Raw genomic sequence first — 14598 nt, 5'->3', positions numbered from 1 at the left:
CGGGTAGACCGTACGCATTCGCAGTTGCGCTGGGTTGCGGGCACGGGGTTCCATCACAGCGTACAGATACGCGATGATGCGACAGACACTGGTATCGGAGCGAGCATTCATGATGCAGCATGTCCCGCCATAGTAGTAGAGCGCGCGGTCGGGCCTGCTGGCCTGGTGCGCGCAGGTGAGCCTCGCACAACGACAACAGGGAACGTACGACTTGTATCTCAGACTCTCGCTTTGTACCTGGATTTGGGTATCTGTGTGAATGTGTGGGTATGTTTGTGTGTTTGTGTGTCGATGGGAAGCGTCGTAGGGCGCAGCCCGCAGGAGTCGATCTGCTGCTGCTGGCGCTGCTAGCACTAGGGGATAGCAAGGGTCGCAGCCGTCGTCGCTCTCCAGCGCCGCTAAACACCTCGTCTGATGACGCCAAGCGCGTGCCGTCGACGCTACTGCCGCAGCAACGGATCGTTTTCCATATGACAAAACGTCTAGATTGACCACGGATCGATGCCAGAATTCGGTGCAGCAACGGATATGCCGCTGCCGCCGCCGCTGCCGCCGCGATCCGTACCCGCGTCGGAAACCGGGGACGTAGAGGTCGATACGTCCCGCGGGGTCGCCTTCCCGCGAGCGTCATGCCTCTGATGCTTGTCATCGGCGGGGGATGGACTAGTCACTTCCAAGCGCTTGGAGCTTGACGGTTTGCCGGTGACTATGGCACCGAGACTTGCCTCCAGGTTCCGTGGAATACGGAACAAGTGGGGTACGCTGTTGCAGGACACGGCGCCGGGCACGAAGAGGATCCTTGGCGTGCTATGTGGTCTGCTCCTGTTTGGGCTCTTGTTTCACTTGACCCTGTCTCGGTCGCAGCAGCGTTTCAAAAGCTACGCGAATTCGCCGGAGCATCCCACGGGAGTCGGCTCGGCGCCACTGGAACCGCACGGTGCCCAGCCCGAGGGCGACTCGGAGGATGCGTCGAAAGTTGTGCCCAGCGGCCTGTCGGGCTGGGAGCTTGCGCCCGAGCCCTGGACGACTGAGGAGTTGACAGAGCTCGCCAAGGTTTGGATCGGTATTGAAAATGCGCTCTGTTCCGCGCACGAGGTTTACGTGAAACACGCAGAAGGCCAGGGCGACGACGATGAGCAACGCATACGGGGGCATGCACATGCCTGGAGGGCATTCATGGCCGCCATACCGTCACCGCCGCCTCAGCCAGCACGAGCACAGCGCCGCGGACTCGGCAAGGATACTGCTACAAGGGCCGTGGTGATACCAGCTGGAGGGCCCGGACTCATGCAACTAGGACTCGTGGCTTTGCAGGCCCTGCGAGATCGTGCTGGATGCCGGCTGCCGGTTGAGATCTTCTACCAGGATGCCGGCGAAGCGCCTACACCTGGTCTGGAAGCATGGGTCCGAAAGACGTTCGCGCCCGTTGTCTTCCGAAATATTCAGCAGGTTGCCCAACGGGCTTATGAGCTGCGCGCGAACGGCTCCGCTACGACCCGAAACTGGTATGCGTCATGTCCGCAACAGCTGCACATTGAGGGATACGGACTCAAGGTATTTGCGATGGTGCTGAGCATGTACGATGAAATCCTTGTTCTCGACAGTGACAATATCCCATTGCTGGACCCGACCGGTCTGTTTGGCGTTGGAAAATTTGGACTTGGCGATATCGGTGGATTTTTCTGGACCGATTATTTTGGCCTCTTTGAACCGTCAGATTATCGCCGTCTGGTTCCGTACCGAACGATGCTGAAAGCCCTGGGGCCGCCACCATGCTCCCAGTACGAAGGCACCGTAGAGTACACGGAGCCTGGAAGCGAGCAGCAGGCCTGTGGCATCCGTATAGAGGACAGGCGCGGTTCCGAATCGGGTCAGATTCTGCTCCGTCGGCGTGATATCGACCGCAAACGAAGCTTTTGGCGCCCTTTGATGCTTGCCGTGTACATGTACCACCATCGAGACTTTTTCTATCGGCACTTGTACGGCGACAAGGACTCGTACCGTCTAGCTGCGCTCGCGCTGCATGAGCCATCCGAAATTACACCGATAGCTCTGGGATCAGTGGGCTTCTACGACGATCACGGATTGTTTCAGGGTCATGGCATGTTGCAATTCTGGCCGTTTCCGGAGGAACTGGTCAGGACACCCGCGCTCGCCACGAATGGATCGGCACGGAAACATGTCCTTGCACGGCTCGAGAAAATGGGACGTTCTGTCATGTTCTTGCACCGCAATCAGCGGAAGATCCCGCAGGAAGGAACTCGACTTCTTATGAAGCAGCACTTCAACTTGAAGGTGTCATGCTGGAGTAACACCACAGGGGAAGAGGCTAAAACGCCGCCCCGCTACATCATGACACCGGAGGAGGGCCTCACCCGTCTCACAGAGCCGAAGATCGTGTGTGTGAACACCACGGATCTCGTCGGGTTCGATGTGGACGCAGCGATCCTTAATTACATCGAAAACCTGTGGGATCGTCGCGAGTGGCGTCATTACCTCTACAGTCGAAATATTTATTGAAAGCTTCGACTCTAATGCCACCGCATCGGCGGAGAAGCATACCAGGCAGGATGAAGGCAGCTGAAATGGCGTGCATAAACGTATAGCTCGCGTGACAGGTGCGTTGACGCTGCCTGTCAGCGAGACTGCTCGAAGGGATTCTCAGAGGTGTGTACAGTGATTCTGCCGCTGTGTCGTTTGGTAGATACCTCCACAATGTTTCTCGATGACGACGACGAGAAGGACGTGGACGAGGAGGATGACGGCGGCGAGGATGGTACTTGGAGATATTTGGTGGACAATCAGATCCGCGCGTTCGACACTGGGCGGGATCACTGCAACTGATGCACCACGGAAGGATTTCGGTTTTGGAATGTTGCTACAGCCGCCGTCATACGGAAGCTCGGCACGCAGCACCGATAACCAGATGAGGAACGCTGCATACTCTATGATTGCGTTGATGGATCGTTGCCAAGCGGTGGTAAAATACAGACCAAATCTGTCGATATGCAGTTTTCCTCGTATTGTGCGCGACTATACCATCGCGTTGATGGATCGTTGCCAAGCGGTGGTAAAATACAGACCAAATCTGTCGATATGCAGTTTTCCTCGTGTTCTGCGCTCTGTCCATAACAGGGAATCCAGCGCGAGCGCCAACTTGGTGTGAACACATCGATCACCATCGTTACGAGTCTCGATGAACGTGTTCGAGCAAGAGCGTTTTTCCACGAGAAATGCCTGTCACTTGACAATACAAGATCCCTTCTGTACCTTGATGGACTGCAGGTCCCGTTTTTTTGCGCGCTTGGCACAGCGCCAAGCATGCAGCTGGCATGCCAGGTGCCGTCTCTCGAAGGCATCGACAAACGCAAGATTTCTGTTTTGTGCAGCGCGCAGCAGGAGCGTCTGAAGAAAAGATCCATTGATTGCGCATCCAACGACATCTGTGTTTTCTAGTCTGTCTACCAGCATACGCTATTGTTGTTGCGAGTGTCTCTGAATGCCGCTGGAAAAACAGAATCCCCGCTGCATGCCGTAGTGTCGCATTGCGCCTGCTCATCGGCATTCTGAACAACGCGACGAGCAGTGACGAACGGATCCGCGTTCTATTTTTTCGATTTGTTTGACAGAACGTTTCCATACAGACCAGAGATCCCCGATTATACGCACCGTACCAGCGAATACAGAAGCATCGATTATCCATCGTCCTCCTTCCGTGTTCCACTGTCGACGCTACCCATCAGATGTACACATCAGCGGTGTAAGTGATCCCCGGTTATACGCTCCGTACCAACGAATACGGAAGCATCGATTATCCATTGTCCTCCTTCCGTGTTCCACTGTCGACGCTTCCCATCAGAGGTACACATCAGCGGTGTAAGTGATCCCCGGTTATACGCACCGTACCAGCGATTACAGAAGCATCGATTATCCATCGTCCTCCTTCCGTGTTCCACTGTCGACGCTTCCCATCAGAGGTACACATCAGCGGTGTAAGTGATCCCCGATTATACGCACCGTACCAGCGAATACAGAAGCATCGATTATGCATCGTCCTCCTTCCGTGTTCCACTGTCGACGCTTCCCATCAGAGGTACACATCAGCGGTGTATGAAGACGCTGGCGGTGGCGCTGGCGGCGGCAACGACGGCCTCGAGTACGATGTCTGGCGCATATCGCTTGGAGAGGCTGCACCTCCGATTCCGCCCAAAGTGCTCTCAGGCAAGGCGAGTCAAAGTATAGAGACGGGGACCGATGGAGTTTGGAAAGGTTATGCCTGCTATTTACCAAGTGCGCAATCTAGGAGCACGCTTACAACTACCCGGAGCGTTACTGAGCGCAACTTCAGGCAAAGCATGGAAACAGCGACGAGCAGCGCCCGAGCAGCTTTCGAAGCGCGCGCTCCAGCATCGCACGGTTCGCACCTCTGTTGCTGATGCACCGACGCCAAGTGCTGCTGCTGTCGGTAGTGTGGGAGCGCTGAATGCGTTCGGACATATTTTGGGAAACGCACAGCTTCCGCCAATCGAAAACGAAACGTACAAACACTATGCGCCCGGATCGAGGGAGCGGGCAGCGCTCAAAGCAGAGCTGGAAGCTCTGAAAAGCCAGTTTCCCGTTCGTGTACCTTGCGTTGTCAACGGTAAGGAATACTTTGATGATGCTGAACCCGTAGAACAGGTCATGCCTCACGATCACCGGCGAGTGATTGCGTTGTACCGCCCGCTCGACGGCCAACTGGTACAGAAAGCGATTCAGGGCGCATTGGAGGCTCGCGAGCGCTGGAGTCGAACGCCTGCCGACGAGCGTGCAGCTATCTTTCTAAAAGCTGCTGAACTTGCCTCTCAAAAATATCGATATCGACTCAATGCCGCAACGATGTTTGGCCAATCAAAGAACGTATGGCAGGCTGAAATCGATGCCGCGGTCGAAACGATAGACTTTTGGCGTTTCGGGGTCAAGTACATGCGCGAGATTTACAATATGCAGCCGCCGGAGCACTTTCCTCGTGGTGTTTGGAACCGGCTGGAATGGCGCCCGCTCGAGGGTTTTGTGGCGGCAATAAGCCCCTTCAATTTTACTGCGATAGGGGCGAACCTGCCGAGCAGCCCGGCGATCATGGGCAATGTGGCACTTTGGAAGCCGTCACCGAACACCGAACTGAGTTCGTGGTTTGTGTATCAGGTTCTGCGGGAAGCGGGCCTCCCCGAGGGTGTGATCCAGTTCCTTCCCGGAGACGGACCATCGTTCAGTCGTGCCTGCCTCCAGCATCCAGCACTGGCGGGTGTCCATTTCACTGGGAGCACGCGAACATTCCGCACGATTTGGCAACAGGTTGCGAGCAACCTCCCGCATTATCGCAATTACCCTCGCATTGTGGGCGAAACCGGCGGTAAGAATTTTCACTTTGTGCACCCCAGCGCAGATCTGGACTGGGTCGTACCACATACCATCCGCGGAGCCTTTGAGTACCAGGGCCAGAAGTGCTCGGCCACCTCTCGATTGTACGTACCGTCGTCGCTCTGGCCAACACTGCGTGATCGCCTGGTTCGCGAGATGCAGCAGATCAAACAGGGCCCAGTGGAGGATTTCTCGATTTTCATGTCTGCAGTCATCAATCGCCAGGCCTTCGAGCGAATCCGAAACTACATTGAACAAGCTCGGACTGCGTCACAGCAAATGAATCCCGTCGCGAAGATTATCCACGGTGGTTCATGCGACGATCGTGTCGGCTATTTCATCCAGCCAACACTGATCGAGACCCGAGATCCCGATTTTGTCACCATGCGAGAGGAGATCTTCGGTCCAGTGCTCACCGTCTATGTCTATCGGGACACTGAAATGGAGTCAGCGTTGGATCACGCCCTGTACGGGACGGATTATGCGTTGACGGGTGCAATATTTGCTCGAGAGCGCAGCGCGGTGATGGCCCTGACGGATCGCTTACGCGATGCAGCAGGCAATTTCTACATCAACGACAAGTGCACCGGATCGATTGTGGGTCAGCAGCCGTTTGGAGGCGCGCGTCAGAGTGGTACCAATGACAAAAGCGGCAGCGTGCTGAATTTACTGCGTTGGACGAGTGCACGAGCCATCAAGGAAAGTTTTCTACCGCCTGACGACTGGCGCTACCCGCACATGATGGAGCCGTAAATCGCTGCAAGATCAAACATACGGATTGGATGGGTGCATCTCGAATCGACATGCACATAGCGGAGATTCCGTAGTTGTCGTAGTCGTAGCTGCTGTAACGTTCGAACACAACGTCATGTCTGGTATCTGTACGGATGCTGAGCAGGGCAGCGTGAATGTTTCGACTCAGGCGCAATGGTTCGAGCTGAAGTAGCCGCGTGACGGTACGTGCGGTACGCGCTTTCGATGTTTATCGAGACGGCGGGTTTGGTGTTAACGCTCTGCTATGGAGTGCCTGGTCGTCGCCGGAGTCGAAGCGCGACTGCTCGCTCGAGGTAGGTCGGTGCAGTGCAATTGCTGCATGTATGTACCCTGCGGTATCTTGCCATGGAACATATTTGTTCCATCGTGGGTCGCCCGGGAAAATCGTTACCGATTTGTATATTCGGCGGTACATGGCTCTTGTTGGCATTGCTTGCACTGAACGGAAGCATGCTGTGCTGCACAGATGGGAATCGAATTGGACCTAGACTGGATGATGAGATTGCTTTTCATCGCAAGTACGCAGCGTTTCAGCACAATATCTACACGGTGTACGATACAGCAGTCTCGTATGTTTGCTAGATACAGAGGCGCTGGACGCTGCGGAAGCACGAGAAAGTTCTGGATGCTGATCGAGTCGTTCAAGTCTGTGACGAAACGCGTAATGCCTGCGCGCAAGGTTGCAGATGGAGTCACACTGTAGCGGGCCGCCAGCCTCTGCATAGCGTGCTGTGTGATGCTCAGTCGACTGCTGGGGCATCATTTCATGGGGACAATGCTGTTTCTGGCACAGCCTGTCTAGGTATTTCAGCGTGCATCTGAGCACGTGATGCCTATATTTCGTCCTAAAGGCGTCGACAGGCACTGTAGGCAGTCGGATCATTTACGAGCGCGCTATGCGCCCGCCGAAGGGGCATCAGTACAGCCTTTATACGCTGCCGCATGTGCAGTGTCATAGGCTGGGGCGCAAACAATCGCGGCTTTCGGGTCAGTGCCAGTTTCAACTCATCTAAGAACACAACGGATGCCGGCTTCTTGTCCGCGTGCAACCGATATTGCTGGCGGCACTAGCGTCATCTCATGGACGCTTGCCAAAGACCGGGCACAGGAGCCGTGTGTGGACGCTCACATACGCTTGACAGGAAACGCTCTGTTCTGGATGACGTGGAAGCGCAAGGTACAACGAAGAAAGTCATTCCGTTGCGACCTTCCTTTGTGTGCCATGTTCATCCGTACGATCGTATGCCAAGCGCCATGATGCGTTTGGACGCTCTGAAGCGATTCTCGCTTTCGTTGCGATATCGCTTCCGCCATAACCAGCTCGTCATTTGTCTCCAACGACACAGTGAGAATTCCTTCCGCCGTTTCCTGCTATGATCGACGAGCGAGGTTACGGTATAATGCCCGTATCGTTTGCCGCATGAAGTGCGCTGTATGGACCCGCATCTTGTTGCCGAGCCCTAATGGATCCTCTGTGACAACCTGCACGGTGGATGTTCTAAACGCCGATGTGGTGCGGTAACGTGTCAAGGTATTCTGGGAAGCGCATGTGTGCACTGTTAATTCTACGATCATCCGTTGTGATGTCGCATAAAGGGTTTGATCGAAAACTTCCGGAAGCATGTGAACAGCTGGCAACGAAACGAGCGGAAACCCTGCGAATGTCTTCGTAACGAGGTACCTCAATTCGAGATACTCGAGACGAAACATCTCGAGTGAGATCCTGAAAGTTTCCTGGTGGCGTCCTGCATATCGCTGTTTCGAAGTCTCTCCCCGTTGACGTATATTCTTCGGGAGACCAACGCAATGACTCCAGACTCATCTTTGCGCTTCGAGAGTTCGTCGATCCTGGTCACCTTCGTCGTCTTTTCTCGAAGATGTATCCCTTCTTCGTGAGGGAGTTCCCTCGCCTTTTCGTTGACTTGACGATTCTATATCCATCTAGTTAACCTGCTATTTATCCGTTTTCTATTCCTCTAGTTTCAGACCCGCCCGATGGACAGTGAAACTGGCGTTCACCTTTTCTGTCTATAGATGATTCCAAGATCCATCAAGTACCCTTTCGTCAGGTCCTCCATTGCCGATCTGCACACAGACGGAAGCACGCCTTTCCGTACCCCCGCTCCTGTGTACGGGCAGAGCGGTAACAGGGCATTTGATCACTGGCGCTGGAAGAGAACGGCTTGTCCAAGAACGGCGTCATGGATGCAAACGACTCGTCTATGGATTCGTGAGCGTACAAAAAGTCGTTTGAAAAGAGTAAAAATGTCTTCGATTGGACTGAATCAAGGGCAATGAATTGGTACAAAGCTCGGTGCACTGCCAGTTTGAACTGCATACGAATTTGACGCTTTTGATTTATGGAAAGCGACGTTTTGCTATGTGCAAGGCAGAATAAGATGGAATGAAGCAGCCAAGAAGGCTGCTTCGAAAAACTACTTGTCGTCGAACGATCCTATGCGTTTGGCAGTTCGTTGGCGACTGCACCTGTCAAGCACTGCTAGAGCTGAAGTTGTCGGAATGCTCGCGCTTCTCTTCTTTATAATCACTGGTTTGATCCTCCTTGAATTCCCATAGACATGAATCCACCGTACCTCCGGATGAACCTCTCAGGGCGTTCGTCGAGCATCTGTCTCCCCTGGAATAGTCGTCCGCGTTTTCGTACGACCACGTTGGTGTCTTTTCAACCTGCAACGGTTTTTCAAAGACCCATGCTTTCTTGTTCGTTATCCGTCCGGGTCTTTTTATCACCGTTCGTTGCAACTGGACGCAGCGTACTTCTCATCCAACGCTCTCGTCGATCGATCGTCATTCTGAGAGAACGTATGACTCTGGATAAATTCACGAGGAGACGGTTATGGCCATCGCATTTGACAAGTGCTGTTTTGAGTGAACGATGCTGTCCACGACAGCACCAGTTCGTGCATCTGCTCATCATGCTATGATCGACTCGGAAGAATAAAGCCGTTTTCGCAACCAAGGAACAACAGCATCAAGTTTCGTTTTCGCGACATTTGCCAAATCCATGGAATCCAATCCCTTTACGAAATACCTACGACAAGAACAAGCTGAAAAACAACAAGGACGTGCTTGCGTTGGTATTCCAGACTTCACTGCTCGTGAACGATGGTTGCCTTTTCACGCCTGTTGCAATTTCTCGACCAGGTCGCTGCCTCGGGCGGTCGCAACAAATGCCAGGCAAGTCGCTTCTGGTTTGGGAACGGCATGGCGGCAAACGTTTCGTCTGCATCTCCTCCTGCTGCTGATACCGGTGCCCGCGTGGCGTTTCTCACCAGGAGTATGAATCACCGCCGCTTGTAGCCGGTGTAAGCGGTTTCGTATTCGATCGAGGATAACCGAGGCCACGCCCGCAACACGCGATCTCCAAAGCACATGTTGACATGTCGCTCGCCGAGTTCGGTTACACCAAGACACCAGCTCGGTGCATGCGAGAGTGAACCAGAGTTTACGCGAAGGACTGCACAAAACCGCCCGAGATAGCGCCTTGATGGTATCAGTGGCGCAGGCGGTTCATCCCAGACACGACTCCACCAATGGAGCCCAGTGACGGACGTGCGCTCAAGTCGCGATATCCGTCATCTAGACGGCAGCGTATCGCTTTTCCGGTCGCCTGCGCAGGCCCACAGTCTAGCGCCCATCCACGACACATCACCGACTTTCGCATACAACAGCGGTGACGGTGCTTTCCGGCCCCGGGATTCGCTCAAATCGGGATACGGCGCTACCAGGATCCGTTTGGTTTACGATGCTCACAACATAGGCTCGTTCGGGGACCTTCCAATGCAAAATGTACTGCTCCGGGATAGGGAGCAGCGGACGCGAGTCGACGCACCGCATGAATGCGACAAAAACGCGCTTCTGCTTACGCCTTTTGGGTCTGGCGATCGCCAGTGACGTGCGTTTGCCAACCGCACAGCACGCCTCCCGTCCATAGCAGCGAACCGTCAACATCATCATGCAGAAGGCAGCAGCTAGTGAGCTCGTCGAGACGCTCGCGTCTGCGGTGCGGCCGTCGACGATACGCCCAGCCGCAGCACCCGCCTGATGGGTCAAGGTGCGGCGGAAGCGATGCCCCGCTGCCCGTCGCATCGAACAACTCACGGGTGTCGCAGTGCGGTCGCTCACAAGATCTGCAAATAAAACAACAACCATTTGCCACTCTGCACATAGCGTTGATACTCGGAAACGGGCACATGCATCACGTGTTCACAGAAGCGACTCGTAGATGAGCAGAGCAAGTCGTGGAGCTTCAAAGCTTGCCATTCGTGACTCGTGAGCCGGCTTTTCGCAAAGGCGTACCGCGGAATCAGACGTCGCTCCACGTCCATGGTAAGGAAATCAGGTGCAATGCGTAGCACGTCCACGAGCGAACGGCCCAGCACTTGCGTACAAAAATGCAGATACGGAAACAGATGGGTCCCGAAAGAGGGCACCGACTGGCCCCGCCGCCCCGATAACAGGACCAGGGTAGGCGCAAGCGCCAAGCACGTGCGTGCCTCCGCAGGGTCCAAACCGGCCTCCCTGGTGAGAAACTCGAATATCAGTTGCGGTCGGGTGTGGAAGAATTTCGGAACCTTGGTAGCAATCGTAGCGAGCGCTGGATCATCGCTAGCAAAGCCGATGGAGTCCACCAAGACCCGTTTGAATCCCGCCAAGTCCCGCTCGATGCTCGCTTCCAGCACAGTGGGCGAATTCAAGAGGCAGCGACGGAAATCAGACACTCCAAAGTGATCTCTTAAATAGTCCAAACGCGGTTGCATGGTCTCCATCGGGTCCAGTAGTAACGATGTGGGATACTGGACCACCAGCCGCGCCAAGTCGCGCTGGTTTGGCGCGATAGCGCCGTTTCCATCTGCGGCTTTTCGTCGGAGATGACGACGCAGCCAGGACACCTGCGGTAACAGCTCGTCGGGAGAGCGAAGCAGCAGCTGCGGTACCAGTGAAAGCACGTGCGCTGTCTCGCGTGCATTGCAACCCATTTCTGATCGAAAGAAATACACCATACGCGCCATCGTCGCTGGCGACCGCCAGAGAATACCAGGGCACTTGGCGACCGCTCTCGCAAGCTGACGTCGACCAAAGCTCAATGCTTCCATCGCAGACGACGAAGAGTCGTTCGAAGCAGTGCTTTCACCAGCGACGAGGTCATTGTTCTGGTGAGGTTTGCGAGCATCCCCGTCCTCATCATCCTCATTTGCGCTGGTTGTGAACGTCCCGTGGTCGCTCGACACCGCCGCACTAGCTACCGAGCGCTCCACTGAGTCCGCTGGGTCACTTGTCGCATGTGAGGCTACGGTGTCATCTGCGATACGCAGTGCCAGGGCTCTCCGGCTCGTAGGTCTCGAAAGATAACGAGCATTGCTTCGAAGCAGGTCGAGCGGTTGCTCAAATATCTGGGGCGCATGTCGCACAGCGCGTCGAACCTGCGCGTCCGTCAAACCTAGGTCGCGAACCAGAAAATGGATGATAGGCGCTGCCTGGCTTTTGAGGGAAAGACGCAAGATCTGCGGTCGTTTATGGATGACGCGTCCAGCGTCCTCCACAGATAATCCGAGCCCGCGCAAAAACTCGATAACTTTTTGAATCAGCTGTGCTGGTGTCGGAGAGGTATCCGCTGGGGTGCCAGGTGCAGCCTCGACCTGCGTTTCGTACTTGCGTACAAGTTCATCGAGCAGTTGCTCCACGGAGGACGTTGTCACGCTTTCACCGAAGCGCATGTGCCACTGGCTGGCGGTCGCGTTCGGAAACTGCCGCCGCCAAACGTCGCTCATTGCCCAGGTATCAGCACGTTGCGTCCATGATGATGATATTGACGATGACGCCTCAGCAGTTGCACCGCCGAAAAGAAGCGAATGTTTTGCAAACTTGGCAAGTCGGTGATTCACGCACCGTCGCCAGGCAAAGGCACGGCTTGGAGGCAGCGGCTGCCAGCGACCGAGCGTCACCGTCGGCAGAAAGCCGGTACGCATCACAAGCACCCTGGTGTAACCTCGGTCCCAGAACGTCGCCAGTTTACGCCCAATTGTACTCAGGCGTACGAGCCGCGCTGCACAAAAGCCAGGAGAACAGGCGATGGTAGGAGTCCTCGTTAGCGGGGTTGCTGGGGTGGCGCTCGTGCTTTGCAGCCGAGATGGTGATTCGACGTTTCTCTCTTCAGTGGACAAAATGTGAACACACAGGTCAGCGTTGCCCGACTAGGCGCTGGATATCAGTGCATGGTAAAGCGTTCGTTGTTTCACGCCCTACTTCCAAGTTCCATGACTTGTACTTCTTGTCGGATATACTGGTCGTTTCATAGGTTCTATGGAGTACTGAGTGCGTGGCATGAGCTGTCATGATTCAGTGGACGTGAGGCGCGCTGTGGCGAGCGCTATGTGAGCCGAGTCCTCGGTGTTGGGAGCGCTCCATGAAGCCCAGGAACGTGTTTTGATCGCCACTCGAGGGCGTTCATAGACAAGACGGCGCGTTATACGCTCATCGGAAGATAACGGGAAAGGTCTTGTGGACTGGGCGTGTATTCTTATCGTTCGGGTCGAGTTCTAGTGCGAATAGGGTCAGCGTACTTGGGCTTTTTTCTTCGTTACGGATTCTGCGACCTCGTTTGTGTACGATGCTTCTGATTTGGCGTTTTCTCCGATCACACCAACTGTATGATCAGCAGTCGACGGGTATTGCTAGGAGGGGTAATGAATCGAGTCCGCTACGTCCGACTGTTGTCGATGCGTTACATGGCGTTGGAGCAAGTTGGGATCTGCGTCTTGCATCCGATTTGCAAACTTCGTTAGAAGCAGCCTCGATGCGATCTTTGTAGCCATGAGACGTTGCTGTGAGCTGGTGCTTCCAAGTGCTTGCCACAAATACGCTTCCGAGGCCTGCCTCATGGCGCGTGAACGCTTGCTTCATTGCTTGGTAGATGCGCTTGACGGGTACGGAAGGCGTGCGTCGATGTAGTCCTCGGTTTCAGCGACTGGAAATGGGTATTGCGAGCAGGGGTTTGTTCTGGGCAAACGCCCCGGCGAGAACGTTCTCTATGTGACACGCCAGCGCACGCCGTTCCGATTCATAGATAATTTATGGAGTGCGATGCTGTCCATGATGGAACAAGTATCGGAACGGGAATCCAGGATGGAGAACAACTCGAGCGATTTCGATCTGTGTACGCTTCCTTGGTATGAAGCGGTCACGCATGCTCCATCCTACGCGAGCGCTGCGATGACTCAAGTCCGAGTCCAAGACGGTATTCCGTTGGAAAAAGCGAGACGGGAGCCCCTGGGAGCCTATCCCGTGGGAGCCGGATATGTCATGAAAAGCTCACTGAAGCTGAGGCATACGCTCGCGGACAAGTCGCCACAGAACGATCTCTTGAAAAATCCTCTCCTCATCAATGCAGCAGCTCGGGTTTCTGTGCTCACGACTCGTCACGAAACGGAAAGATCGATAACTTGAAGCATGCGCGATCGGATCATGTTACACATGAATAAAGGAGAAGATTGGAAGCTTGCATGGAAGCCTTGGATCATGATGTCGGTTATTTTACGTACATGACGTCGAAGGCATTGCGAATGATCTTGATGCCAGTGACGGAACGCATTCCAGCTGCAAATTATCGAAGAAGAAGCCTCACCGAGTACACGACCGAGCCCCCTAGAATGACGTACGAATCCGTACGCCTATACCGCTGCACGTCGAATATCAAGTCTACACGTGTTGTAGAAACTCAGAAAAATATCGAGCGACAGCAACGGAACGAGTTATTCGGGTTTCTATTTGAATCTAACACGAGTGTAGCGGAAGCGGCAGCTGCCCGGCAACGTATCCGTGCCTATGCGCGCTTCCGCGGGTATCCCGTTTTATGACGCAAACTTCGAAAGAGCCTAGAATTCGTTCATGCTCACACAACAAGCATGAACGCAAAATTCGGCGAGGTGGCTTCGAACGAGCGCCACGGCAGTCACTGCTGACATGAATATTCCACCCAGGGTCGGCAATGACCTCCAAGGACGATTCGTGGGCATGCAGCCTCCTCGATGAGTTTCATCACTCGCCAGCGTCCCAAAGCGCGCTCCAAACAGAACTGATGAAGACGTCCGTGATCCGGACAACAACGCTTGCGACATGGTGCGTGCGATGCAGCCCCATGCCAGGCCGAAAAGCGTTGTTACCAGCATTTCTGGCGGTGCACTGTCCGTGATCCTGGTTTGCACCGCCTCCTACAACCTAGACAGAATCGGGGTATCGCGTTCCTCCATACAAGACGCGGACGCCACGAAAAATCGATTGGTGATTTTCTGCTCGGATACCTCGATAAACAAAGTCGCAGATAGAAGACATGCAAGTCCTAGCATGGTCCATGATGACGCGTACGGTGCGCATACACTCCCGAGTGGCAGGCAGTTCATCTTC

The 14598-nt window shown here is 54.7% G+C and overlaps 3 protein-coding genes across 3 annotated transcripts; 2 read left to right on the top strand and 1 right to left on the bottom strand.

Annotated features, from left to right (window-relative positions):
* Nucleotides 1-708: 708 nt before the first annotated feature.
* Nucleotides 709-2520, top strand: CYME_CMG201C (hypothetical protein; the record flags this gene model as incomplete). The annotated part of the gene is made up of 1 exon (XM_005535925.1): nucleotides 709-2520. The coding sequence occupies one exon, from the start codon at nucleotides 709-711 to the stop codon at nucleotides 2518-2520; it is 1812 nt and encodes a 603-aa protein (XP_005535982.1).
* A 1734-nt stretch (nucleotides 2521-4254) lies between these two features.
* Nucleotides 4255-6153, top strand: CYME_CMG200C (1-pyrroline-5-carboxylate dehydrogenase; the record flags this gene model as incomplete). The annotated part of the gene is made up of 1 exon (XM_005535924.1): nucleotides 4255-6153. One exon carries the CDS (start codon nucleotides 4255-4257, stop codon nucleotides 6151-6153), a length of 1899 nt encoding a protein of 632 aa, XP_005535981.1.
* A 4163-nt stretch (nucleotides 6154-10316) lies between these two features.
* Nucleotides 10317-12164, bottom strand: CYME_CMG199C (hypothetical protein; the record flags this gene model as incomplete). Its single annotated transcript, XM_005535923.1, has 1 exon — nucleotides 10317-12164. One exon carries the CDS (start codon nucleotides 12162-12164, stop codon nucleotides 10317-10319), a length of 1848 nt encoding a protein of 615 aa, XP_005535980.1.
* Between the last annotated feature and the right edge of the window lie 2434 nt (nucleotides 12165-14598).

Source organism: Cyanidioschyzon merolae, chromosome 7 (genome assembly GCF_000091205.1).
Source record: "Cyanidioschyzon merolae strain 10D DNA, chromosome 7, complete genome".
Classification (NCBI taxonomy): Eukaryota; Rhodophyta; class Bangiophyceae; order Cyanidiales; family Cyanidiaceae; genus Cyanidioschyzon; species Cyanidioschyzon merolae.
Note: the sequence above shows the minus strand (reverse complement) of the source record. Positions and strands in the feature narration are given on the sequence as shown.